The sequence below is a fragment of the Sorghum bicolor genome, chromosome 1, assembly GCF_000003195.3.
Source record: "Sorghum bicolor cultivar BTx623 chromosome 1, Sorghum_bicolor_NCBIv3, whole genome shotgun sequence".
Taxonomy (NCBI): domain Eukaryota; kingdom Viridiplantae; phylum Streptophyta; class Magnoliopsida; order Poales; family Poaceae; genus Sorghum; species Sorghum bicolor.
In genome coordinates, this window is record NC_012870.2 from 66,805,648 (window position 1) to 66,831,375 (window position 25,728).

Below are 25,728 nucleotides of genomic sequence, written 5' to 3' on the forward strand. Positions count from 1 at the left end.
ATCATCTAACAATGGCATCCCCCTGCGGTCCTACATACATACTTTGCTGAATGTTTAAGCAACATTGCTAATTGCTCACTCACGTGTGCCATTTACGAGAGATATTTTGGTTAACACATCCTACAGGGACAACCTCTAGTCTTCCATTGTTTGCCACTAGTACAACACTAAAGGTATGATACAGATGTTTCAGCAACCAACTACATTTGCTTGATGATCCAAATTACTGTTCTCTATGTAGAATCAGGTGTTACTCCTAAAATGTATACAATTTCTAAATTCTTGCATGCACTACCTGAAACGAATAACCTTTCAGTTGGATCGATCGAACTTGCTATAGGTCAAGTGCAAGGTAGGAATACCAAACAGTACAATATAAAATCACAGCTGAAAATTTAACTTAACGAGATAGATCACGAGCAAGTTATATAGGAACCGAAGTTAACCTGAAGAACAAAAACAAAAACTGATATTACGAAAAGAAAATGTTTATAACTAGTATTCTAAGAGAATACAAGAACAAACACCCTCGATGCGGTAAGATTGAAATATTTTCATCATGTCAACATATGATCAATATTTCTGCTTCATAGTCTCGTAGACAAGGCTGGATTGTACAGAACTATAGTGCTATAAACAAGTAGGCACTTCATTACGCCTCAACTCAAATCTGCTTACAATATACACTGAAATCGGAATTTGAAATGCAACAGACAGAATCAGTCACAAAAATGTTTTCAGGTACTCTATACTAGGCTTTCTGCATTCTATCCTCAACCACCGATTCTACAACTTCTGCCGATTGGAGAAAGGCAAGAACCAAGTTCTTTAGTATCTTATCCCTTTTGCAACCTCAAAGAAGTGAGCAACATTTTCCTCTGGAGTTCCAACCTTGATGCCATGGCCAAGGTTCAATACATGTCCAACATTGCCAGCCTTCTGCACAGTGTCGTAAATCCGCTTGCTTATAAACTCTTTGGATCCAAAAAGAACACCAGGGTCCACATTCCCTTGAACTGCTATGTTAGATCCCAATCTTTTCCTGCCCTCTGCCATATCAACTGTCCAGTCCAAGCTGACAACATCAACACCTGTCAAAGGAAGCCTCTCCAGCAAGCCCCCAGATCCACTTGCATATAGTATCAGAGGCAAGTTAGGATGTGTTTCCTTAACACTATCCACTATCTGCTTTAGATAAGGAAGGCTAAACTCCTCAAAATCAGCCGGGCTGAGTTCAGTGGCCCATGAATCAAAAATTTGGACAGCCTGCGCCCCATTGTCCGCTTGGTATTTAATATAGTTAGACATCGATGTTGTGAACTTTTGTAGCAAATTATGTAGAATCTACAAAAACACGAAAGCAGCTGTCAACAAAAAAGCTTTATAACAAGACTCAGGATGATCAAGAAAAAAATTGAAATAATGTAACAAACTTAAAATATGTTCTGTGTCAATAAACTCTAACAATGTCCTTTTGTAGTACTCGGAGATATCTATAACCAAATTATTCAGATGCCATGCTAGAAGCCAAGCAAACTGTGTAGTATTCAGTATCCTACAGCATTCACAATTTTCACAAGGGATTGTGCTGAATAGAACAGTATTCATGTGGAACAAAGATCATTTCCATACCGCTGGTTCTGAGAAGGCCATTTTCTTAATCATTGTAAAGTTCTTTGATGAACCTCCTTCCACACAATAAGATGCCAAGGTAAACGGAGCTCCAACAAAACCTAGTACAGCAGCTTCATTCTTAACCTGAGAAAGAAACAACTTAGTCAGTCATAGCAAGAAGAAAAACTATCGTATGTTTGAAATCATAAAATGTACCTCAATACTACCTCTATGCTGAAAATGAAATGTCATGCAAAATACCGAAAAACCCAAATAAGATTAGAGAGACACATGTTTATAGTTTCTACTGAAACCTAAACTATTTTCCGATCTTTTGAAGAATGGATATTGATTGTTTCAATGTACCATTTACCAAGCCATTTGACTATAAAGGACAGCAAATATAAACTATACTTTTTTTTACAATATTTGCATTACACGACAGCAAAAACAAAAAAGTTCCCAATGGCATTGTTTTTCTTTTACGAAAATAAATAGAGGCATCTTATTGTTGAATGAAAATTAAACTGATCAGTTATACTCCCTCCATACCCATAAAACAAGTTGTTTTGGACAATGGCACGGTCTCCAAAGTCTAACTTTGACTTCTTGTTTTTATAAAAATATTTATCAAAAAGTGGTATAGATATATTTTTATCAAAGTATTTTTTAAGACAGATCTATTCGTATGGTTTTCATATTTTCAAACTCAACAACTTAAAAGTTATTCATGATTTACATTCCCAATGTTTGACCCAAACCTTGTCCAAAACGACTTGTTTTATGGGTATGGAGGGAGTATAGGCTAAGATTCTCAGTAAGACAAACTGCAGAATATGTCAAGCCCTATCTGAAAGGCTACAACGGATTGATGCTGACCAAAAGAAAATAAAAGCATATGCGGCGAAAATTGAAATGAAACAATTTTATTTTATGAAACCATTCCCATTCAAAAATGCACATGAGCTACTCAGCATGAGCAACTGCACTATCTTGATGTAATTATGCCATAATGTTTTCATAACTCTAGCAAGCTCCAAGTACTGTTGCATTAAAACTTAAAAGATGAGCCCAGATTGCCTGCCACTTAAAGCGACCGATATATACTCTGTGAAACCTATAGGATTGATGAATTAGAGAGTGAAAACTGTGAGTTGGCTACCAAAATCATAACAGGGACAAACCTAGTTCCACATGAACATGTTTTCTAATGAACAATTGCCCACATTTTTCAATTTTCATGTCTGGGTACAGAACAACATAATACTAACCTCTTCTCGCAACAAATTCAGAGCCTGCCCCACATAAGGGACCCACTCCTCAGGAACAAATTCTCTGACTTCATTAACAGCAGCTGCTGTTCTCAAAGGATCATAGATCACTGGACCTTTTCCCTTCACAATGTCGAAAGGTATGTTCATCCCAGGAAGTGGAGTAAGGATATCCGAGAACAAGATGACCTAATAAAAGCATATGAAAAATATTAGCACAACACCAAATACCATACATAGCAGAATAACAGATATTGCACATGGGAAATATCTCAAATTCATGTATTTGATGTAAGCTTTGTGATAATTTCCTAACAGAGATTATAAACAACATACACAAAAGGCTAAAGTCTGCAGCTTACTCCGTCAGGCTTGAAAACCTTCCATGGTTGCAAAGAGATCTCAACAACAAGGTCGACATTTTCTGATCTTTCACGGAACGAAGGATATCGCTCGCAGAGCGATTGGTAGCTCTGCAGAAAATTCAAAGGGCAAGAAGTTAATAAGGATGGATGTTCGCTATTGGTCATTTGGTTGCACAAATAAAGCATGCAGGCATGCCTTTAAATAAAACATAGACCCATCCTGATTCAATAAGCCACTGCTAACTTGACATGGTTATCTAAACCATAAGTCGCAGACACAAAGTTACCATGGTTATGAAAAAATCGAACAAGTTCAGAACCAGGATCAATTAGATCAATGTGCGATCACTAGTGCAATCATCCTCTTTTTCAAGGCCAATGTATGTGTGAACAGAAGTCAACCTTCATTTTAAATATCAAAATGGTAGAACAACTGTGGGGTGGGCATTGATTTTCAGGGAGTTTTGACGATGAGTTTTAGTAGCTCCCCCTTGACTAGTCCATTTTTCCATGTGCCACTGGAGCCTTACATCATACTTCATAGCACCCTACAAACATTTAGCATTTATGTTCCCTTCTATGAAGAATCTTGGCTAATTCTGTTATTTCTCACATAACTTATCGATTACTTTTCGAGACTATGACTATAACACTACCAACCAATTTAGATCCTTCCTCGGGCTGGGCACAGGAATGCTAACTACAAAATGCTTAGCAGAAGAAAAGAGAAAATCGTAATAATAAAATAAAATGGAGGTGGACTTGCCTTCATGTACCTCCCGGCCTGCCTCATGAGCCATACGGGTGGCCTGTCGACCTTCCTCCCTCTGATTGCGCTCACCAGCAGCGGCTCCTCCGCCGTCCCGAGCGAGGCCTCCTCCACTACCGCCTCTAAAGCACCACCACGTCAAAAGAGCAACTAAATTAACTTCTCAGCCCAAGCCTCCCAACGTGTGAGCAGAAGAGACGGAGCTTCACCTCCGACGGCGCTGCAGCGGACGGCGGAGAGCTGCCGGCGTCTGGGCCCGGCGCGGGCGGACCTGCCGCGGAAGAGGGAGGTGGACGGCAGCGAGAGCGGCGGGCACGCCGTCGCCATTGGGGGCGGGATCCGAGGAGGTGCCGCGCTCGCGGTCGCGGATGGGGCAGAGGGAGTCGCGGCGTCGGGTCGGGACTCGGGAGGCGACGACCTGGCTGGCTTGGCAGGCTGGCTCAGCCGCTGAGGCGACGGAGAATCGGAAGGGGATGGGAAATGGGATCAGATTGGATGAGAGACGATCCGGGGGGATGAGATGGTGGATAATAGCGTGGGCCATCGTGGGCACGGCCTGGAGCGGGATGTCCGGATCCGGACTCCCCAATCCCAGTTAGGCCGGCCTATATGGCAATTTCTCTCGGGCTACGGCCCACGCACAAACAGGCCTACTGCGGAGGCCGCCACCAAGCGTCCCGTGGGCCGTGGTGGTCTGTCCTAGGTAGGGCACACCGGCTCCTACTAAGAAGACTCTCGGTTCTAGCTCTTCATATTGAGGGCAGTTCCGCTTTGTTTGGATGTTGTCGGATTCTTCTCAATCCACATATGTTGAAGTGGATTGGAGTGAAATTTAGTTCAAGTTCCACTCCAATCCACCCCAACACATGTGGATTGATGCGAATCCGACTACATCCAAACAAGGCCTTAATTGATTCTAGTGGGAGCATGTGAAAATTGATTAATTTATAGTTGTGCATACCGAACCATATAAAGTATTTTATATTTAGTTTTTACCTAAAATCTTTTCGTTCCATCATATCCAATGTTCATGCATAAAGCATTAAATATAAATTAAAAAAATAACTAATTGTATAGCTTATATGTATTTTGTGAGACAAATTTTTAAGTCTAATTAGTCCATAATTGGACACTAATTGCTATAGTTACTAATATGCTACAGTATCCAAAAACTTTCCTTTTCACGAACTAGACCGGGCCTAGGGCATCTCAATAGGGTGAAATTCATTTTCCCACGGCAAATTTAAGGTGCATTCGATAGAACTTTGGGTGCAGCCAAAACAGCTCTACTTGTTGCTACTATGGTCGAACAACTTTTCTTAGCTCCAGATTCTCAACCAAAAAATATTTCATGGCAACAAAAAACAAAGCGAAAAAAATATTTCATTGCAACAAAAAACAAAGGAAACAAGAATATTCAGAACATCAGAATTTATTACTATTGTATAGCATGCTTACATATGGCCTGAAACAAAGTTGCAGGAAACAAGAGAAAACCAATGCATGCGTTGAAACGTTTGAAACAAGAGGAAAAAAAATTCAGAACGGTCAGCATATCTTATTGCTACTCAGCAAATCACATCTTTGCGCTGAGGAATAATTAAGACCGGAAGTGAATTATATGAGGTGACGCCATCACCAATCCCTCTGTAATTTGCTCCCTCAGCAACTCCTGTTCCTCGATGGTCTGGGGATATCTTGATGGAGCAACCTCGACCTTTGGATCCAAGTCTTCACAGCACTCGAGAACTTCCCGGTCGTATAAGGATATCTCCTCTAGTTTAACTGCAGCTTCAATGACGTGCCTGATGTATCCCATGAAGTTCTCATTTGGCTGGAAACCATAGATGGTGAGCTTAGTCAGGTTGTGATGCCTGAAACCATCAGGTGCAGATGACTCCCACTCCACGTTTCTTTTGTCACAGTAACCCCGTTCTTCCCGTTCCACCATGTCTGTCTCCATATCACACCAATGGTCCCAAACCGTGATGCATACCTCCTTCAGGTTAGGTGCAGCCTCGAGGAAGAATCTTGTCCAAGCTATATCACATCCTTCAGGGAGTTTTTCCAGATTCAAAAATTGCAGATTCTGGAGAACCGGCGACAGAAGTTTGGGGCACTCTGGCTGAACCCAAATCTACAATACAAGTAATAACAGAAGGATGCAGATTAAGTTGAGAATGAGGAACAAATAAGCTGCTTAGAGGGCTTGCTTTAAAGTAGTCGTTACCTTTTCACTTAGGAAGCTGAGGTGCAGGTCTCTTATGTAGGGGACACTAGGAAGGAACTGACTTAATCTGATAACCTTCTGCCATCCCATGCTTACATTAGTGAGGCTTAGGCTTGAAAGCAATGGGATGTTGCCAAAAGACAAGGGTTCTTGGGGACAGACCCACACACTAAAAACCAGCCGTTTGAGGTTCGGTAGGGAGCTGAGCTCAACTAGTTCTAAGCCTGCACTGCAGATATCAAGCTCAACAAGCCGTGGGTGTTCCACCTGCAGTTGCAACACACTCTCTTCTGTTTCACACATGGACAAACCGAGATACTCTAGCCGTTTGCATGTGGCAATGATGTTGGGAATGTCATTTTCAGCAAGCTCTAAGTTGTGTAGATAGAGACGTGTAAGGCCGGCAAATGCATCAGTACAGGCATAAAAAAATGTCATGAGAAGCTTCCCTTTGCAGCGGCGATCTTCAATAGTGCAATATTGTGGCTTCTTCTCTGGCATAATAAGGAATTCAGCGCTGTGGAGGTTGTGGGTGGCCATGGCTCGGGCAACAGCTTTACCAATGGTGAGACAGTCGTAGTATTTCAAGTAGAAGCCTATGCTGAGTTGGCGAAGGGGGATCTCTTGGCTTCTGAAAGTGAGAATGTTGTCTGTTGCACCGGCTACCGCAGCGTTCATCTGAATTGTATCCTTGAAAGTGATATAACCACAATCAGGCACAAAGGAAGTGAACCAAACGTGTAAGTTTGAGAGCAAATGTCGGAGGTGGAGCGTCCTCTTAGAAAGGAGGCAGGTTCTGACGGCGTCGGGCGTGTTGAGGCGGTCGAGGATGTTGAGCAGGAGATCATCAGGAAGCTTGGTGAACCTATCCACTACTAGTGAGTGGCCATTGTGAGCTGCTGATTTCTGCATCAATATATGTAATTGCGAAACAAAATTAAACAGAGTGCAGATGCATGTGGCAGTGTGAGGCATATATACAAATACAAGAAGTAAATAGAGAGATGCAGAATGATGGGGGAAAAGAATTCGTCAGGTCCAAATGAAGAAAAGGCAAGTGGCTTACATTGCGGTTGCGGCGACTACCCTTCTTATTCTTCATGGCGGGTATACGTTGTAAGTAGCTTGGATCTTGGTTGTTTATTGCAGCAGCGATTATTATTGTTTACGATGGATAGTTGAATGTGAACATCAGCTCGGCCTCCTATCCTTCCTATATATAAAGAGGAGAAGCCGTGGCCTGGCCGACGGGAAACTACTACTCCGTCTCCAAAACAGAGGTGGAGGTGGGTTGGAGCCGTCTGGATTTTGATTGAAGGAGGCACAAGGGCAAGAGACGCATGGAGAGACTCGCATGAGCAAGGGTCCAAACTGCCGGGCGATTCAGCATTACTATTTCTCTCTCGATATACATATAGATATATAGATATATACAGCCGCCCAGGTGCAAGCCGATCCGTTCCACGCATGGTGCGTTACAACACCGAGATGAACACAGGTTAAACTACAAAGAAGGCCTCATTATGTTACAGGGAAAACTGAAAACAGTCGTGTTTACTGTATCATCTTCAGATGTTCATGTCCAGCAAAAAAAAAAACAAGCCGTGTCGTCATCTCAGGCTCCCAGCCTCCATCAAAGCACGTACACCATGCCGACCTCCAGCAGCGACGCCGGGGGCACGCGCAGCGCAACGTCCGGGCCGCGGCAGTTGCGCCGCAGGAAGTTGTACCCGACGTCCACCGCCAGCCGCTTGAGCACCGACGACCCGGGCTTGCACTGGACGTGCGAGTGCCCCAGGATGAACGCCGTGCCGCACTCCCGGGCCGCCGCCAGCGCCTCCAGCTCCTCCGCCACCTGCTTGTTCTCCGCGAACTCCGGGCTCGCCACGTGGCTGTCGATGAAGAACCGCACCTGCTTCGCCCCCGCTGCCGCCGAGCTGATCTCCGCGCGCCCGGGGCTCCGTCTGTCGTCGTCGTCGTCAGCGGAGGCGGCGGTGGCCGTGGCGCGCATCTCCACCGTGGATGCTGCCGAGTGCTGCATGCTGTCCTGGAGGTCGTAGCTGGCGCGGTGCCTGAGCGGGTGGCTCGCGATCACGGTCAGCCGCCGCTCCCGCTCGCCGGGCTCCAGCTCCTGCTCCTGCTCCCGCTCGCTGGCCTCGCTGCACCGGTACGAGGCGTCCAGCTTTATGAACGTGGCCAGGGTCTCCACGAGCTCCGTCTCGAACGAGTCCACGTCCTGGTGCACGTCGCGGTAGCCGTAGCGCACGATGCACCGGTACGAGCGGTGGCCCGGCGGGCCGACGCGCCCGATGAGGTACCGCTCCGCCGGGAACACGTACGGCACCGGCACCGACTTGACGCACACGAACACCAGCACCTGGTGGAACGCCGGGAGGTTGGTCACGAACCGGGAGAAGTTGGCCGGGACGCCCGACGTCAGGTCCGTGTACACGAGGCCGATGCCGGGGACGCGGACCATGCCCAGCTTGTCCCCGAGGGCGAGGAGCCACTCCAGTGTCACCTTGTTGTGCAGGTCGAACTCGTACTTCTTGATGGTGGTGTAGTGCCAGATGAGCATGACCGCCATCAGGATCAGCGCCAGCAGGATGGGCAGCCACGCGCCTTCCAGGAACTTGATCAGGGACGCAGAGAAGTAGAGCGCCTCGATGGATCCAAAGAACAGGAGGAAAGCCAATGCCAGCAGCGGTGGCCTGTGCCAGCACAGAACGATGACCAAGGACGTCAGGAACGTGGTCACCAGCATCACTGTGATCACAGCCAAACCTGCGGACAGCATGCAACTTGATCGATAGTCATCAAAGGATAAAATCAAATCGGTCACGGTGTAATAGCTGGTGTCAAGTAGTCTATCTTACCAGATGCATTTCCCATGTGTTTGGTGTCCCTAAATCCAACGGTCACAGCAATGCAGAGGATCATGAGCAACCAATTGATCTCAGGAATGTATATTTGGCCATGAATTTTCTCAGATGTGTGTACAACTTTTACTCGAGGAAAGCAGCTCAGGGACTGGCTCTGATTGATGATTGAGAATGTTCCGCTGATGATCGCTTGACTTCCAACTACCGAAGCCAAGATTGCCAATATGAGCACTGGCCATCTGATCTTATCTGCAGTTATTATCAAAGAGAACTCCACATGAATTCGACTGGTATTGAATTTATAGCAGATAAGAAATGATTAGAAGAGTATCAGTCATCGGTAACTTCCTATGAAGTTTATAATGGGTCGATCATGGATGTATATGCATAATAGTTGCTGTCTAGACTGCATAAAGCAAGATAAAATTGACCTTTAGAATCTTCTGTCCTGTCTTATAAATAGAAATTATATAAACCTTCAAACAGAAAACTATTGAAGACTCCATAAGCGTGAAATAGAATTCAAGATGTGCAGTAGATTTAGTCAAAACATTTTTTTTTATGCAACAGGATGGGGCAGGCCCCTACTGAACCTTTTCCAATTATTAATCAAGCTTTCAAAAGTGCTTTCCATATGATGATTAATTGACATAAATATGTAACCAAGATTTTTTTTTTGGGGTGTTAAACTAGCAAAATTCTTGTACATGGAATAGTCATGAAAATACCTGGAATAGCCAATGAGAAAGCGTACCTGGAACTGCGATGTAAAATCCAACTTTTGAACCAGAGTAAAAGTCATGATGTCTTGATAAGTAAGCAGCTTGGCCCATATATGCCAGAATCAGTGCGGGGTAAACTAGACAAGTGAAAGCAAGCTGCACCAGAAGTGTACAGCTATTAGATCCGCAGAATAACTTAGCATAGAAATGTCATATGAATTCTCATGAGAGTCAAGAAGTTACCTGGATTGCACTGTATGAGAAGTGTCCAAGATCTGCAAACATTGCTTCCGACCCTGCACCATTAACATGCTAGACATTAGCCTACTTATTTTTATTCAATTATTGATACAAACGAGGGAATCCATTCAAACAGAATAAAACATATAATAAGGATTCCACCAAGATATTTGGAGGCATTCCATAGTTTACCTGTCATGCAGAGCAAGATTCCACCAAGTGACATCCAACCATACTTTCTAGTCTTTTTTAAGAACTTGAACATATGAGAAGGATTTAGAGCTTTGTAGATGTGAGGATTCCAGTGGATGATATTATAAAGGCCAAGAGCACTCATGCAGAATAGCCAGGCTAGAACTATCGGGGCAAAGAGGAATCCAACCCGGTGTGTACCATAGTGTTGGAGGGCAAATAGGAATGCTAATATGACACAGGTTATTGGAATGACAGCATCTGCATGTAGAAGAAATAAATCAGTATGGCCAAACAATGAGGTTTAAGCTGGGAAAAGGTCAAATACCACAGCAAGGCAATTTATTAGAAAAGTCACCATTTCGATTTGTCAAGCGTTCAGACTTCACAGTTCACAACATTGTTTTAATGACATTTGGAGATAGTAAAAGATGTCATTGGAATTTTACTTTGCATTGGGGAGAAAAACTAGCGATTCCTTCTCTTCCGTATAGGGTGGTCTCTGTGGAAGGAACGGAATGCAAGGACCTTCGACAGGGCCTCCCGTTCCCCGGTATCGGCACCTGGTATCGCTCCAGCGCTAGTGGTTGCTGTGATCGGATTGTAGCTGTTGTGTCGCAATCCCGTGTCTTGTAATATGCAACCACGTGCTAGTCTTGTTAGGGCTAGTCGCTTGTTGGTAATCTCTGGATTACTAAGCCTGTACCAAACTTTGTGTTTTCTCTGCTTAATGAAATACGCGCAGCGCGCGTTCTCTCTAAAAAAAAGCTGCTGTCAAATTAATTCCCATAAGAGTATTTTTTTTTTCTCGAAACTGAACTCACAAACACAGCATTGCCAGAAGACAGTCAACGTCCATAGCACCTTCTTCAACCAAGATAAGATTGGAAAACTCGTATCGACAAAACAAGACAGCCAATGCAATCCTTTGTGTGAACCAATGCTTGCAGTTGGAATAGGAATCTCAACCTAGGAGGTCCTGGAGGTACTTCACGACTAATCGGCTATGGACAATAGATGCCCAGTTACCAGATAAGAATATTCAGTACTAATGTGGGGAAGGAAGCCAATGACAACATAGGCTAGCATTTTGACAGATGTCCCTGTGCTAATAGTCAACTCTTTGAATGTGAAAATCTCTAGCAAACATAGCAAGGAGGAAATGAATTCAATTTGAAAGTTTTCTAGGATAACTCACATTCATGGTGATCCTTGGACAGAGAAAACTCAAGGCCTGAAACTGCTGAGAACACTGTGACATGTTTTCAGAAAACCACAGTAAGGAACCAGCTATCAGTATTTCAATCTGAAGAAAAGAAATCCAATTGGGCTAAGGAAAGAAAGCTGATCTGAGGATACCAGATATTGCTGGCGTGAGAACGCCATCCCCGATAACCATGCATGTGCCAATCATAACCATGATCAGTAGAGCAACGCGCAGCTTCCTGTGCTTCTCAAGCCACACTTTGATCCGGGACTTGTCGGTTATTTCAGGAGGGCATTCCAGTTTATAGGTGGAAAGCTCCTCATCAGCAATCTGCCGGTTCGGGAGAAGGCTCACATTGGCGTGCCTGCAAATCAGAGAGTACAGGGCAAACGTTCCTCCTGCAGAATTGCAAAACCATATAAACTTAAAACTCTTTCGCGAGCAAATTAAAAAGCCTGCACAGCGCAAGCTACTGCTAGTTTTTTTTTTCACCATACCCTCGCCATTGTCGTCAGCTCGTAGGACAACGGAGACGTACTTGATGAGAGGGATCAAGGTGAGCGTCCAGAAGACGAAGGAGAGCACGCCAAAGATCTCCTCGTTCGTGTCCGAGTGCTGGATGTCCTCGGCGAAGGTGCTCGAGTACACGTACAGCGGAGATATGCTGAGGTCTCCATAGACCACCCCCAAGCTCTGGTAGGCCAGCAGCAAGGTGGTCTTCCATGAGTCCCTCTGCAAGAAAAACCCAAACAAACAGCTAGCAATTCAGCAAGCATTGCTCACTCCATCCTACCAACAGGCTACCAGACTAGTAAAAATACACTTACCTTTGGGGATCTCAGGGCTCTCCCGAACTCAAGATCCATCGCTCGCTCGGTGAGAGCCTAGCCTTCACACATAACACTGTCTCTCTTTCCGCACCATTCAACAAATGTCACCAGCTTCAGAACACTGCCAGTTGTTCCAAATCCCCAAGTAATGAAAAAACTACTGGGAGGGAAGGAAGGGGGAAAACACCTCAGAAACTGCAACAAGAAATTGAGGTATGAGCTCAACTCAACAGCCTCAAGCCCTCAAGGGGGATAGAGCAGAGGGACCAGCCGACCAGACTAGGCAAAAGACACATGCCATGGTTAAAGCCGGTGGAGCCCTCCCCCCTGCGTTACCGATAGGGAGAGGCCAGGGAAGGACGGCCACGTGTTCTTGGAGCTGTGGACTACTCATTGCTACTGCTGCTACTACACTGCTCGTAGCAACACAGCACAACACGGCACAGCTACACAAGAGATCCGAGTTGCAAGGAAAGGGAAGCACAAACAGCAGAGCCAAAAAATCAAGTAGAAAAGGGAGACGAGCCGCCGGCCAAGAAAAAAAAACTCTCACTAGGTCACATCGAAATTGCTATCTCGTTAATACCCACGGATGTAGATGTCAAATTCAAGGTGTGGTGTTGTCGTGTTGATGCAATCGGGGAAAAAGGCGCCGAATGCGTTTGGGGAGCAGAGTCGAGGAAGAACACGCCATGTGAAACTACGGACAAATGCATGTGATCTCCCTCCCTCTCGGCTCTCGCTCACTTTTGAAGACACGCGTGCCACCGGGCCGGAGCCATGTAAAAGGGGTCGTTTCATAGCGGTTCATCAGAAACGAGAGTTGAATTATCCCCTATGAGATGAGAGCGACCTGCTGCTGGTGAGAACACGCCCGTAGTTATCGCTAATGAATGCCACCCATGTTCTAATATACTACATAATAACTGGACCGAAGCTCTAGTTCCTGAATTGCTGTCTGTTTCGTGGTAGGTCCAATTCCAAGCAATGCAATCCCCGTGAGAGCATCTGCTTGATATGGCAAGGAATGGATGGTCCAGGACCAGGAATCCTCACGCCACAAGGAACTGACGCTAACCAACCAAATCCCCACAAGGCCAGAAGCACAAGAATAACAACAGAGCATCTGCCCATACCTTCTTCCAGCTTTGTATTTATCTATATAGTCTAGAAATAAGCGCGTAACACTGTAGGCAAAACTTCTCCCTAAACAGACAGCTGAAGAAAAGGAAACCACGAAATCCCAGCCCCTTTTTGCTGTAGATTATAACGATAAGTAGCATCGAAACAGAAAACATCACCTTGCGAGGCTCCGGTGAGACTAGCGAGGCTCCTCTTCTCTGGAGCTGGACTGCAACAACTACAAACCACAAACAGAGTTTCTCCTGTGTCAATGGAGCAAGAAATTGAGCGGTGATCTGGTGAGGACGGGGCAAAGACTTGCAGAGCCTCTCCTGTCCTCCCAACCACCGAAGCAGCAGCAGTACACTGTGCTACTGAACGGGCGAGTCGGCAGTGGCATTAATCCTCCATCAATGAACGCCAGGAAAGCGGATCCTCCTCACCGGACGAAGAGATCGATTTCGCCCGCATTTATACTATCGCCAGAAAATAATGCCTCCCGTAGTCCCGTCAAGAAACTAGGCCTTTAGATCCAAAAAGTTTTTTTAATTTTGATTTAACAAACATTGTATTATAAAATACCAGATTTAAAAAATTTATCTCGCTATTTACAAACAAATTATACAATTAATTTTTATTTATATTTAATACGGAAATTTTAAAAAGTTTTTTATTTTCGGTTCAACTAAACAAGACCCTACTAGTAGTAGTAGCTACCAACGGAGGAGTAGCTCATAAAGCTCGCACCTTTTTATTAGCAGCATCAACGCGCACCAAACGAGCAGAACAGGCGGCCTGCGTTCTTGGCGGACCTCGCGGGCGTCGCAATGCTGGTGCTGCGGCGGCAAGGAGCGGCGGCCTCCGTTCGCGCCGGACGAAGAACGAGAAGGGGGGCGTCCACAGCCACACGCTACACTCGATCACTCAGCTACTGGGGTAGTTGTATTGTATCCATTGATCGGGCAAGACTACACTACTGTCAGCACTCAGCACTGGTGTAGCATATCCGTCAGTTTTATCTCCAACAGTTGGCTATGCGCTATGCCGTGCCGCCCATACAACACAACAATGGCGACCATAAAACAAAGGGGGTCTTCCTCAAGTTGGTGAGAATACTTATGAGGGCCCGGTCGTCCGGAGAGAGATGAACAAAAGCGGAGAGCAAATTCCAAGGGCGGTGCTGTGTCCGGGAGCAGAGCACGCGCGGCGATTTGTTTATTCTGATCGGAGGAAGGCTGTGGCTGGACCGCCTGATGACCGAGGCACGCACGCAGGCACTGAGGCAGCCAGGGCCCGGGCGTCGGTAGTACGTGAGAGTTGCTTTCTCTTGCCACCGCGAAACGCGATATGCCGGCCGGAGCCGGAGGCGCTCGTAACTGCTCCCGTCGATCCTTCCCAAAATATGTACTCCTCCATGAAAATAATCAATTTCTAGGCCAAGAATTTACCTTAAAAAAAATCGATTTCCGGAGGTGAATTATCCATCGATTCACATTAATCTTTCTCATAGTCTATATTGCATTTAACACAACACCTGGAGTTATGAAAGTTCAGCGGTTTAATGAGAGGCAACATGGTCTCTCATCTTTTTTGCTAATACTCCATCCATATAAGATTTAGATATTATTTTAGACAAAATTTAAGTCAAACATTAAGAATATAAAACATCAATAATTTTTAAATTATTGAGTTTATAAATATAAAAATTATATAAATAAAATTATCTTTAAAAATACTTCATAAAAATGTACATAAAAATAAGAGATGTCATGAAAGACCGTGTGTTTTAGAGACCGTATCACTGTCTTAAACGACATGAAACCACCACCAACGCATTGGGGGCTTGGGGCTGACCTAATGGCAAAAGCTGTGGCATATTGCCTAATGGCTGGCTCTTAAAACTGTATACTGCCCACAGAATAACGGTCGTCATTGTATCACTTTCTTTTATTCAAATGACAGGGGTGGAGGGTGAAAGCAACAGATAAAAAGTGACCAGAAATTGAAAGCGATGTACTACCTGAACTAGGGAGATACTAGCTAGTTTTACAAATAGATCATCATGCTCGTTGCAAACCACAAAAATAACATTAACAGCGCAACTCCCAAGATGCTCCTAGCTCCTATGCTCAAAAACGACCAGAATGGCAGAATGTACCCATATATAGCTAGTAGTCTACTCTAATCGTGAACGACAAGATCCTACATCCGAATCTAGTCTTGGCTTTGTGTTTAGCATGTGCGTGTGTGAGAGAGAGAATGATCTAATCCTACACTGCAAATGATATACGGAGTAGGACATAGGAGTAATAATATTTTTTATGCAAGGAGTAATAATAATAATAACAAAATATTAACAGTCAGCTTTACACGCATGTTTTGGGACATCCATGCACACATGATGCATGAATTCATCATTCTGGACTGGGCCGGTCGCCGTGGCGTCCAACTGGGCTGCTAACCTGCAAGCCCAAGAGCCTGCGGGCTCATCAGAAGCCGCAAAAGTCGTCGGCCCTGGGCTGGCCCGGCTGGCCGATCTGCGTGCAGCCGCCGGTGCAGGCGGCCGCGCAGTCGAACTTGTCTGCGCTCGCGCCGAGCGTCATGCATCGGTTCTTCATGCAGTCGCAGAAGCACCCCAGCTGCTCCGCCTCCGCCCCGCCCGTCTCCGCCGCCAGCGCCGCGGCAATAATCGCCACCGCCAGCCACAGCATCGCCGCTGCGGCTCGCCTGGTCGACGCGGCCATCGCGTGATACTTCTCGGCTCGGCCGGCCTACGAATTTGTTCCCTTAAATTTCGTCTAGCACAAGTAGTAAATCTTGGTGATTGATCTGCACGGATATGCTTCGTTCCGGCTATATTCTGGGGGAGGTTGAGCGAGGTCATATGTAAGGGCAATTGGGCCTATTCTATTCTAGGGCATGGGAATGGACGGACAGGAGTGAGAGTAGGCGCCTTTTTTTAACGAGAATGAGCGCCTTTTTTTTTCCTGCAGTAATTTTTTTATGCTGTTCAACTGTAACCATGCAAACAGAACCTTTGAAATATCTCTCTCTCTCTCTCCGTTCATTGTGTAGCGAGAAGAAAGGACTCACTGACTCACATGCTGCACAAGAAGAGCCATCGCAAGTCATAATTATACTATATGATGTTTGGATGCTACTGAAAAATACTAGCATGCTAGCTTAGCTCTTATTAGCACTTGCTAGCAACATATATCTTTTTTTAAAAAAAAAAATTGCTAGTAGCTACACCTATTAGTAGGTGGCTTGTATGTTTGGATTCAGACTTTACTATAAGTTTTAGTTACTGCTAGCTATTAGCAACATGGATCCAACTGGACCTAAACTCTGCGATGTCACAGTCAAGTAGTCATATTCACAAAGGTGACTGTCTGAAATGATTCAAGGACGAGTATACATAAGGAAACCTAGCCTCTGTAGTATTCCTTCACAATCATAACAAAGGAAAAGGAAACTTACCATCGGTTACCATTGCTGCATATATACTGCACACTGCCATCCGATCGATCCCTACCAAACCAAATCATCAAATATAGGAGCAGTCCACATACACACACACCAGCACCGTACATTGAATCAGCAGTCGTCTCTGTCTCCACAGGCGAACATTCTCTCAAAAAAAATTGCAAAATAAGAATAGTAGCACTTTCGTTTATATTTGACAAATATTGTCTAATTATGGACTAACTAGACTCAAAAAATTTGTCTCGTCAATTCCGACCAAACTGTGCAATTAGTTTTCATTTTCATCTATATTTAATACTACATGCATACGTTTAAAAATTCGATGTGGTGGAGAATCTGAAAAATTTTGCAAAATTTTTGAGGAACTAAACAAGGCCTAAGAGCAACTCCAGCAGGGCCCCTACTCAAGCCCAAATAGCTAAATGCCCAGGCTAAAAACATTACTCCAGCAGGGCCCCTACTCCAGACCCTATATTTGGCTGGACACCCATATTTCTCCCCCAGACCCCATTTCTGTTGGCCCAACAGGGCAGCCCCCATCCTCCATCGCGTGTCCTAGCCCCAGCGCATGCTCCCTCTCTCTCTACCTTTGCATGTGCATGACACCCTACGGTAACCGGCTCGATGCTCTAATTGTGTCCATGTCCAAAGGAAGAAGAAAAGAGGAAGAAGAAAAAAACACTGACAAGTGGGTCCCTTCTGTCATTCTCTCTGGAATAGGTTTGGGGGCTCAAATTTGGGTGGCTACTGTTGGAGTTGAAGTAAAAAAAGTTGAACACTAAGAAGTAGGGGGAGCACCTAAATTAAAAGTAGGGGCTAGTTTTGGGGCTACTGCTGTAGTTGCTGTAAGGCCCTGTTTAGTTCCCCATCCAGAATTTTTTTATCCATCCCATCAAATCTTTGGACACATGAATGAAACATTAAATATAGATAAAAAAATAAACTAATTACACAGTTTAGTTGAGAATCGAGAGACGAATCTTTTAAGCCTAGTTACTCTATGATTAGCCTTAAGTGCTACAGTAACCCACATATGCTAATGACAGATTAATTATGCTTAATAAATTTGTCTTGCAGTTTCCTGACGAGCTATTTAATTTGTTTTTTTATTAGTTTCTAAAAACCCCTCCCGACATCCTTCCGACACATCCGATGTGACACTTAAAAAATTTTCATCCTCCATCTAAACGGAGCCTAAGCTGCGCAAAATCGAAGTACCATCTAGAGCAAGGAAACAGCGCGCGCAATTAGGCAGCGGCCGGGCGGGCGGTCAGCCCCAGTCATCAGTGTGGCGCCCTGCCGCACTGGCTAGCTAGCCTGACGACGGGACGACGGGCGGGTTGCCACGCCAATGCCGATGCCGATGCATGGGTCTGGGCTCGACGGATTGCCCGGGTAGAGCGAGTCATGCATGGGTCACACGTACTGGTCCGGCACCGATTTGTCTGTCTGTACTCTGTAGGCCCAGCTCCAGCACCGTCACAGAACTAACAACTCAGCCCACGACGACGTAAGGAATAAAGCCAACCCAACCCACTTTTTCTTCTGTACTGGCGCTCCTCACTGCACGAACATATTATATAGCTAGTTAATCAAAACGCTAATTCGTTACTTTTTAAAAAGAACGCTAATTCGTTGGCAAAATTAGGCCTTGTTTAGTTCGCAAAAATTTTCAAAATTTTCCGTCACATCGAATCTTTGGTCGCATGTATGGAGCATTAAATATAGACGAAAATAAAAACTAATTGCACAGTTTACCGGTAATTTGTGAGATGAATCTTTTGAGCCTAGTTACTCCGTGATTGGACAATGTTTGTCAAATAAAAACGAAATACTAAACAAGGCCTTACTCGAGCAGGGTTGCAGGGATACACGATATACACATGACATGTACAAATGTACCACTACCATCATGCTACGGTTCTGATACCTTATACGTGCCGGCCGGCCTCGTCTCAGTAGTAGACACGGCGGCGCACGTGTGGCTGCGGAGACAAGAGCGGCAAGACAACGAAGGACGTGTACTGTCGTCAGTCTGGACTACCTGTATACTGTACTGCTAGCAAAGTAGTTTGTCGTGCTCGCTCCTCGCTCTCGGCTGATCGCGCGACGCGACACCGGCATGAATGGCGAAAGAAAGCAAGGACCCCACGCGCGCGCGGCCGCCACCGATCCGGCCGAGCAGGCAAATCTTTGCGGCACTGCAGCGCCTGCGCGGGTGAATCTGCGCATGCTGCGCCCGCAGCGTTGACACGACCGCGCGCCGCGAGCGCTGATGGAGGTGGCGCGGTGGCTTTGGCAAAGGCCGCCGACCGCTGCTGCGTGTCAGCTGAATTCCGGGGATTGGATCGCGTCGGCACATACGGCCGGCCGACGTGACAATTAGGCATGTGTTTCTGCGGCCTGCGGGCGAGCCCACACGACTCGATGGACGGGCAACTTGCACAGTTGCACTCTTGCCGCACCGTAACTTCTTCCGAGTGTGTTTCTCATACGTGTCATAGACTTTATTTCTTGCTGAAGTTATCGATAATAATAAAATGAGGGTACTATTTTGTCTATAATTTAGGTGACATCTAGAGGTGGCAATGCATGGATTACTCTCTCTGATTTTCTTTATAGCACCGTACACATATCAAGATTCAAACTTTAGAATCCCTAACTAATAATCTTAGCTAATAATTTTTAATTATTATAAGGAAAATTAATATGGTTAGATTTTTGCAATCACAGTTGCCACCTAGTTATTAAATATTATAGAGTAAAGTGTATAGCCCGTCATCAAATTTATCAGAGTGTGTAAAGTCGGTTCTCGTACTCACAAATTACGTGTTTCGGTCCTCAAACTTACTGAAATGTGTCACACCAATCCTTGTACTTTCCATTGCATCTTTTAATCTCTTAGGCCCCGTTCGGTTCTACAGGATTTCACCAGGAATTATTCCATTTGATCAATGCTTATATAAATTTTCAAAGCAATTCCAGTAGGATTCATTCCAAGCATTGATTCCATGTCAAACGAACGAGGCCTTAATCTTTGCGTTGGTTCCAAGTGGTCATCCAAACGGGTTTGGGCACACACCACGCGTAATAGGGTGATGACATGGACGCAAGATACATGTCACCTCCATTAGTTCTCTCCCACCTCACTCATGGTCGTGGCCTTTTCAACCATGCTTCTCGTCGGCCATTCAGGAAGGGCAAGGGGGTGTCATCGGACTTGTCGGCTAAGGGACAGACAATGGCAGTGGAGACAGTGCTGGCCGCCAGCAGGGGCAAGAGTGGTGGATGCATGTGCTATTGGGGCATGGAGATCATAGACGACTCAACCACATGTGGTGGAGGACTCATTGGAGTTAGTTGATGTCATGTTGGGCTTCTTCGTGCTAGCCATGTTGACCCTATGAGCCACCACCATAGCCAACACCGTCGTCGCCTCGTGTGCCACTACCACCATCATTGTCACTCGCTCGATCCTCGGGAGTCATGCCACCCGCAGCCATTCATGGCCCTCAATGGGTTGCAAGGCCTAGCTAACCATTGCAGACGATGATAGTTTTGGGAAAAACAGGGAAGTTTGTAAATATTAATCTATTTTATATGTCTAGGTCATCTTGACGTAATTTGTTTTTAACCTATTATGTTAAGCAATCTAGTTCTATCTTTGCCCCCTACTTGTCAGGCCTCACAAGTTAGGCCCATATCAACACACCTCTCATACTACATCGGCGTGTGGCCATAGACCAAAACCTATTTGGATGACCACTAAGACACAAACATAGATTAAGGATTAAAAGGGGAATCACATCTCAATAAGTTTGAGGACTAAAACGACACAATAAAAAATAAAAACATATAGGCTTTAAATAAGAGCTGGCAACTCAATCAAGTTAAAGTTTTGACTGACAACATATATGTACATGAAGAATCAACTACTCCCTCAATGTAAGGGTTTTTGGTTTTTCTAGATACGTAACTGGTTATACACTTAGACATACACTATGAGTAAATACATCGTAAAAAACAATATATCTAGAAACATAAAGGGACCTGCTATACATCTTGCATCTAACTAGGCAACGATTCTCATCTGTTGGATCTGAATCAGATGGTTTTGGAGCTTCTTCTTCTTTGATTTCTTTCATTCAGTTGATAGGCGTCTTTGGATATGTTTTTAGGCACATGCATTCTAGGAAGTGTGAAAGGTAAAACATCTTACAATTTAAAATAAAAGAGAGTATGAGTGACGAGACACAATGAAGAATGCAAATGATTAAAAACTATGAATAAAGATGGAAAGAGCAGAAAAATAATAATGTACTGTTGTTTGGCCTATGACCTTATTTTTTCCCACGGGATTAAGTGCTCACATTTCCTAAGAATCCTGTCCGTGCAAAAACACAAAGGTGATAGTAACATAATTATTGGCATATATTCGTTTTTCCCCTCCATTTCATTCTCCTAATGGTGTTTTAGGGCGCGTTTGGTTTTCGGCCATCGTACGCCACGCCACATTTTATGGCTGCCACTGCTTCTGAGGGTGATGTTTGGTTGGTGATTTATATATCTTTGGCGGCCATATCTTTTTATAGACTAGGATTCGGTTATAACTGTGGCATTCGATAATATCACCATAGCTGGTGTAGCTGAGTGTGGCTATAATCTAAACATCCCTTAGTCTTTCGCGTGATACCACTCCAAGTACTTGAATATTCCGTGTCCTATCTAACCATAGCTTTTAGGGGGTTTTATCAGCAGCCATTTGCATACTAACTTTGAAATGATAGGGGCTATAAAGACTGTAAAGGTGGGGAGCACACTGGCATGCACAGAGGAAGCATGTGTTGGTGTGCGAGCTGTATGATTGCTTCGGATCAACATCGACTGATGATGGCCTCTAACGATCGAATCTCTTCGCTCTGGAAAATGATGGCCTTTTTGATCGACTAACTGGCTCAGCATATCACGCGGCCGTCGACGATCGGTCTCACATCCAAAATCGTCGGTGCATGCAGGCGACGTTGCAAAACAGCCAGCGGCATGGCATGGCACCGCGTGCCTAGGAAGCACCGGATCCTCTGGTCGGGCTCCAAATCAACCGTGAGCCGGCCCGTGGCCCTCGACCGACTGACGTACCGCTGCCACGCCAAAAATCCACCGGCGCGCACGACTGGCGTAATCGATCAGCCCGGCCCGGCCGTGGTAGGCCAAGATGCGGTACACGTACGGGCGCACGACCTGATGCGTGATGCGTGTGCGTGCCCCCGCGATCGTCGATTTCGTTCGCAGCGTGCTGCTGTTCCTGCGTCAGCAGGCAGCAGCCGTGCTGCTTGCTTGCTTGCGCTTTGATCAGGACGTGCATGCACTGCAGCACCCACCGCCCAGCGCAGCCGGCCATCTTCGCGGCGCTGCGGCTCAAGTTTCGGGCCTGCACGAGCGCCACACCGGCAGCGCGGGAGGCAGGCCCTGCCCCACTGCGTGCGGGAAACCAAACTTCAGTAGTGGGGGCGGGCGCATCAGCAGCTCGCGTACAAAATTGAAATCATGCGTGTGTGTGTCCTGGACCGCGTAGCGTAGCTTTGACCTTGGCGACCTACTTGTCCGCCACGTACCGAATATAGAGACACGCTGCCACAGTGCATCCTGCCCGGGACTCTCACTCGCCTCTCTGCTACACTGTCATTTCTTTTTCTTTTTTTATGCGAGTATAATAATAATCGAAACATTTGGAAACGCTTCGAAAGCATGCTTTTCCAACTCCCAGTATAACTTCAATTGATCATGCGATGCGAATGCGAGTGCTCCTCCCAAAGTCTCAAGGCCTTCGCTAGCAGCCAGGGCAAACACATCATCGTCCCAGCCTCCCAGGTGAAGCCAGGCGATCAGCGACTGCGCTGCAGTTCCACTTCCACAGGCGCGCAGCCGCGCACGCACACGCACACCAACTCCCCTGTCTCGGCGCGGCTGCAGCCGACGCCGGTCTCTGCCCCTGTCCCCTGCTGCGCCTAGCTTCGTTCCACGGTGACGCCACCATGCCGGCGCCCAAATGGTTCCAGAAGCTCCGGAGGAGGAGGAGCAAGCAGGGCAAGCAGCAAAGCCCGTGCAGAAGCCAATGCACCGCCGCCGCCGCCGAGGTGGACGCGGAAGCGGACGCACCCGCGCCGCCAGCGCAGGGCCAGCAACAATGCCCGTCGCTGCTGCCAGCGCCGCCGTGCGCCGTGTCCCTCAACAGGGCGTCCTACTACTTCGCCAGCGCGGACCGATTGCGCCAGGACAGGGACCTCCCGTGCGCCGCCGACCTACTGGACGTCCGCGTCGACGTGGTGCACCGCCGCGCGGGCGGCGACCGGCGGCTCGGCGGCCTCGACGCGCCGCCCGGGACGCCCGAGCTCAAGCTGCGGCGCATCGTCACGAGGCCCGTCGCCGTCGCCGCCGCCGCCTCGGAAAGCGGAGGCGGCGTCAGCAGCGCCAGCGCCACCACGTCGGCCGCCACGACGCCGTCGACCAGGTCGCGCGGGTTCCACGTCCGGAGGCAGCGCCGGCGTCGGCGGCGGCGCGAGCGCGACTACCACGACGGCGTCGCGGTAAAGAAAGGGAAGGCGGCCGCGAAGGAGGAGGGGGAGGAGGATCAGGTGTCGCCGCCATCGTCGTCCCGGCGCGTGCCCACGCAGCGGCTGCGGCGGCGGCGGTGGCTGTACGAGAGCCTGGTGGTGGTGAAGACGTCGTCGGACCCGGAGCGGGAGCTGGCGGAGAGCATGTCCGAGATGGTGGTAGCCAACGGCATCCGGTCGTCGGAGGACCTGGAGGAGCTCCTCGCGTGCTACCTCGCGCTCAACGCCGCCGAGCACCACCGCGCCGTCGTCGCCGCGTTCCGCCACGTCTGGCTCCTCCTCGACAAGCACAGGCTGCTCATCTAGCGTACGTGCAGCCAGCCACGCACCTCACGCACGCAACACACCAGCTGACACACACAGCTAGCTAGCTAGCGTAACAGTGCCGTCGTGTGAGCTGTGACGGCGGCGAACATGCAGGCATGCATCTTGCCTAGCTAGCTGCATGGATCTTGCCGTGTTTATAATCAACACCTATTTTAGTTGCTTCCTGATTGTACATTCGTGCCGGAATCGCGTTGCGTTGGAGCTCTCTCGATTAGATCACGCAAAGTTGACAGCATTTCTTGTGTTCGCTGTACGTACGTGTGTCGGCATCGGCACGCCGTGAGGTTGAAGAATGGAAGCGCGCGCTCCGCAGCCCCCACTTTGGTTCCCAGAAGGAAAAGCGAGCGGAATCGTGCGCCTTTACAGCTCGACGACGCAGCGCAGAGGATCGATGCGGACCGAGCTGTTGATCACCGATCCTTCCTGTGGAATTCTGCTTTGAAGATCGGCCAGGCCGGCCGTGGCCCCTCATGGGTCTCACACTCCCCACACCACCAGGTAGGTGAAGGGGTGAATTCCGGGAAGGCTAGGTAGCCTCGCAGCGCCGGACCACCACCAACCGACTAGTAGCAAACTAGCATCGGTAGGGTTCGTACCCCGCAACTGCAGCCGTGCCTATCTCATCTCCCTCTGGTCGTCTCGTCTGCCATGATGCCATCATTGTTTCACAACGAGGCCGGTCTCTTGCTTGTCGATTTTCCTTTTACGAACGAGGGAGGTGCCGGTCCCAGTGGTGACATTTTAGGTTGGACAATCCAAGACCGTCGTATGTCGAGTGCGGCAGAGCTAAAGCTCGAGCTCAACTACACCCCCCACATTTGAAATTTTACACCACGATGCACTTTGTGTGCATTTCTGAACTTATTATTGAGGGAAAAGTGCATCCATGTAGATCATGTAAAATTCTATAGCCGCAAAATTGCATCGTGTGTCAACATGAGTGTCCATGTTTTAACTAGTTTTTGGATTTGCACAGCACAGCTGCATTTTTTGGAACAGGGTGCGGTGTGGGTGAGAAAAGTCTTTGCCATGGCATTACCCACCTCCTGTGACTCTGTGAGTGTGAGACACTCTGCACGGCCACAAGTTTCCTGGGGGAGTGAAAGTGTGAAACGGACGGGCACTATGGAATATTGGAATGACAGTTCTCCACTACTACACCAGCTGATAACCGCCAGTCCACCACGCACATCCTGCGACCCGGCGCATCTGTTGCTGATCTTCTGCCACTCGCATCCGCCCCAGATTGCAGAACGAGCACGCCCAAGTTCCAACACCGGCCAGAAGCCAGCGCGCACGAAGCCACAAAAAACCTTCTCTGCCAGTTTGCGCAGGGCCAGTGCGGATCGGGGCTATTTTGCGCGTCCGTGGCCTGGCTGCCACTGCCAGGGGAGGAAAAAGGAAAGCAGCAAAAGATGAGATGAGATCCCTACCACAGCAGCCAGCAGGGGCCAATGCCAATTTGCCACCATCCCTACCACAGCAGCGCCATGGCAACGGTGAGGGAAAAGATGGCCTTTTGAACTTTCAGAGACGCAGGACATGGACATGTAAGAAAAATAGTACAAAAAGCTTTGACGAAAGCTGCACCGTGGTGCCTAGAGTGAGCTATAAAAGAAGCTTTAGGCCTTGTTTAGTTCGCAAAATTTTTCAAGATTCCCCGTCACATCGAATCTTGCGGCACATGCATGGAGCATTAAATATACATGAAAACAAAAACTATTTACACAGTTTATCTGTAAACCGCGAGATGAATCTTTTGAGCCTAGTTACTTTATAATTGGGCAATGTTTGTCAAATAAAAACGAAAGTGTTACAGTGCCCTTTTTCGCAAGTTTTTGCGAACTGAACAAGGCCTTA

General features: G+C 47.0%; 5 protein-coding genes across 5 annotated transcripts; 1 reads left to right on the plus strand and 4 right to left on the minus strand.

Moving 5' to 3' along the window:
- Nucleotides 519-4,506, minus strand: LOC8082327 (uroporphyrinogen decarboxylase). Its single transcript, XM_002467850.2, has 6 exons — nt 4,229-4,506; nt 4,017-4,141; nt 3,248-3,358; nt 2,886-3,074; nt 1,633-1,758; nt 519-1,344 (listed from the first exon to the last, which is right to left on the minus strand). Exons 1-6 carry the CDS (start codon nt 4,344-4,346, stop codon nt 829-831), a joined length of 1,185 nt encoding a protein of 394 aa, XP_002467895.1. The 5' UTR covers nt 4,347-4,506; the 3' UTR covers nt 519-828.
- LOC8082328 lies at nt 5,620-7,351 on the minus strand. The gene is made up of 3 exons (XM_002467851.1): nt 7,316-7,351; nt 6,250-7,155; nt 5,620-6,156 (listed from the first exon to the last, which is right to left on the minus strand). Exons 1-3 carry the CDS (start codon nt 7,349-7,351, stop codon nt 5,620-5,622), a joined length of 1,479 nt encoding a protein of 492 aa, XP_002467896.1.
- LOC8082329 (putative potassium transporter 8) lies at nt 7,632-14,514 on the minus strand. Its single transcript, XM_002467852.2, has 11 exons — nt 14,192-14,514; nt 13,624-13,968; nt 12,320-12,517; nt 11,990-12,224; nt 11,645-11,890; nt 11,484-11,537; nt 10,286-10,546; nt 10,097-10,149; nt 9,886-10,009; nt 9,126-9,380; nt 7,632-9,033 (listed from the first exon to the last, which is right to left on the minus strand). The coding sequence occupies exons 3-11, from the start codon at nt 12,356-12,358 to the stop codon at nt 7,883-7,885; spliced, it is 2,418 nt and encodes an 805-aa protein (XP_002467897.1). The 5' UTR covers nt 12,359-12,517; nt 13,624-13,968; nt 14,192-14,514; the 3' UTR covers nt 7,632-7,882.
- On the minus strand, nt 15,746-16,282 carry LOC8082330. The gene has a single exon (XM_002467853.2). It carries the CDS (start codon nt 16,186-16,188, stop codon nt 15,934-15,936), a length of 255 nt encoding a protein of 84 aa, XP_002467898.1. The 5' UTR covers nt 16,189-16,282; the 3' UTR covers nt 15,746-15,933.
- Nucleotides 22,625-24,103, plus strand: LOC8082331. The gene has a single exon (XM_002465263.2). The coding sequence runs from the start codon at nt 22,963-22,965 to the stop codon at nt 23,845-23,847; it is 885 nt and encodes a 294-aa protein (XP_002465308.1). The 5' UTR covers nt 22,625-22,962; the 3' UTR covers nt 23,848-24,103.

Bases quoted from the DNA above. Each gene is read 5' to 3' on its own strand.
- LOC8082331 (XM_002465263.2), top strand. From the start codon at position 22,963: ATGCCGGCGCCCAAATGGTTCCAGAAGCTCCGGAGGAGGAGGAGCAAG.
- LOC8082329 (XM_002467852.2), bottom strand. From the start codon at position 12,358: ATGGATCTTGAGTTCGGGAGAGCCCTGAGATCCCCAAAG. The intron at 11,538-11,644 runs GTATCCTCAGAT...AACATGTCACAG, and splicing joins TCTCACGCCAGCAATATCTG to TGTTCTCAGCAGTTTCAGGC. The intron at 10,010-10,096 runs GTAACTTCTTGA...CTTCTGGTGCAG, and splicing joins TCTCATACAGTGCAATCCAG to CTTGCTTTCACTTGTCTAGT.
- LOC8082327 (XM_002467850.2), bottom strand. From the start codon at position 4,346: ATGGCGACGGCGTGCCCGCCGCTCTCGCTGCCGTCCACCTCCCTCTTC. The intron at 3,075-3,247 runs GTAAGCTGCAGA...TGCTTTTATTAG, and splicing joins AGGTTTTCAAGCCTGACGGA to GTCATCTTGTTCTCGGATAT. The intron at 1,759-2,885 runs GTTAGTATTATG...TTTCTTTCTCAG, and splicing joins TGAATTTGTTGCGAGAAGAG to GTTAAGAATGAAGCTGCTGT.
- LOC8082328 (XM_002467851.1), bottom strand. From the start codon at position 7,351: ATGAAGAATAAGAAGGGTAGTCGCCGCAACCGCAAT. The intron at 7,156-7,315 runs GTAAGCCACTTG...ATATTGATGCAG, and splicing joins GTAGTCGCCGCAACCGCAAT to AAATCAGCAGCTCACAATGG. The intron at 6,157-6,249 runs GTAACGACTACT...CTTGTATTGTAG, and splicing joins TCAGCTTCCTAAGTGAAAAG to ATTTGGGTTCAGCCAGAGTG.
- LOC8082330 (XM_002467853.2), bottom strand. From the start codon at position 16,188: ATGGCCGCGTCGACCAGGCGAGCCGCAGCGGCGATGCTGTGGCTGGCG.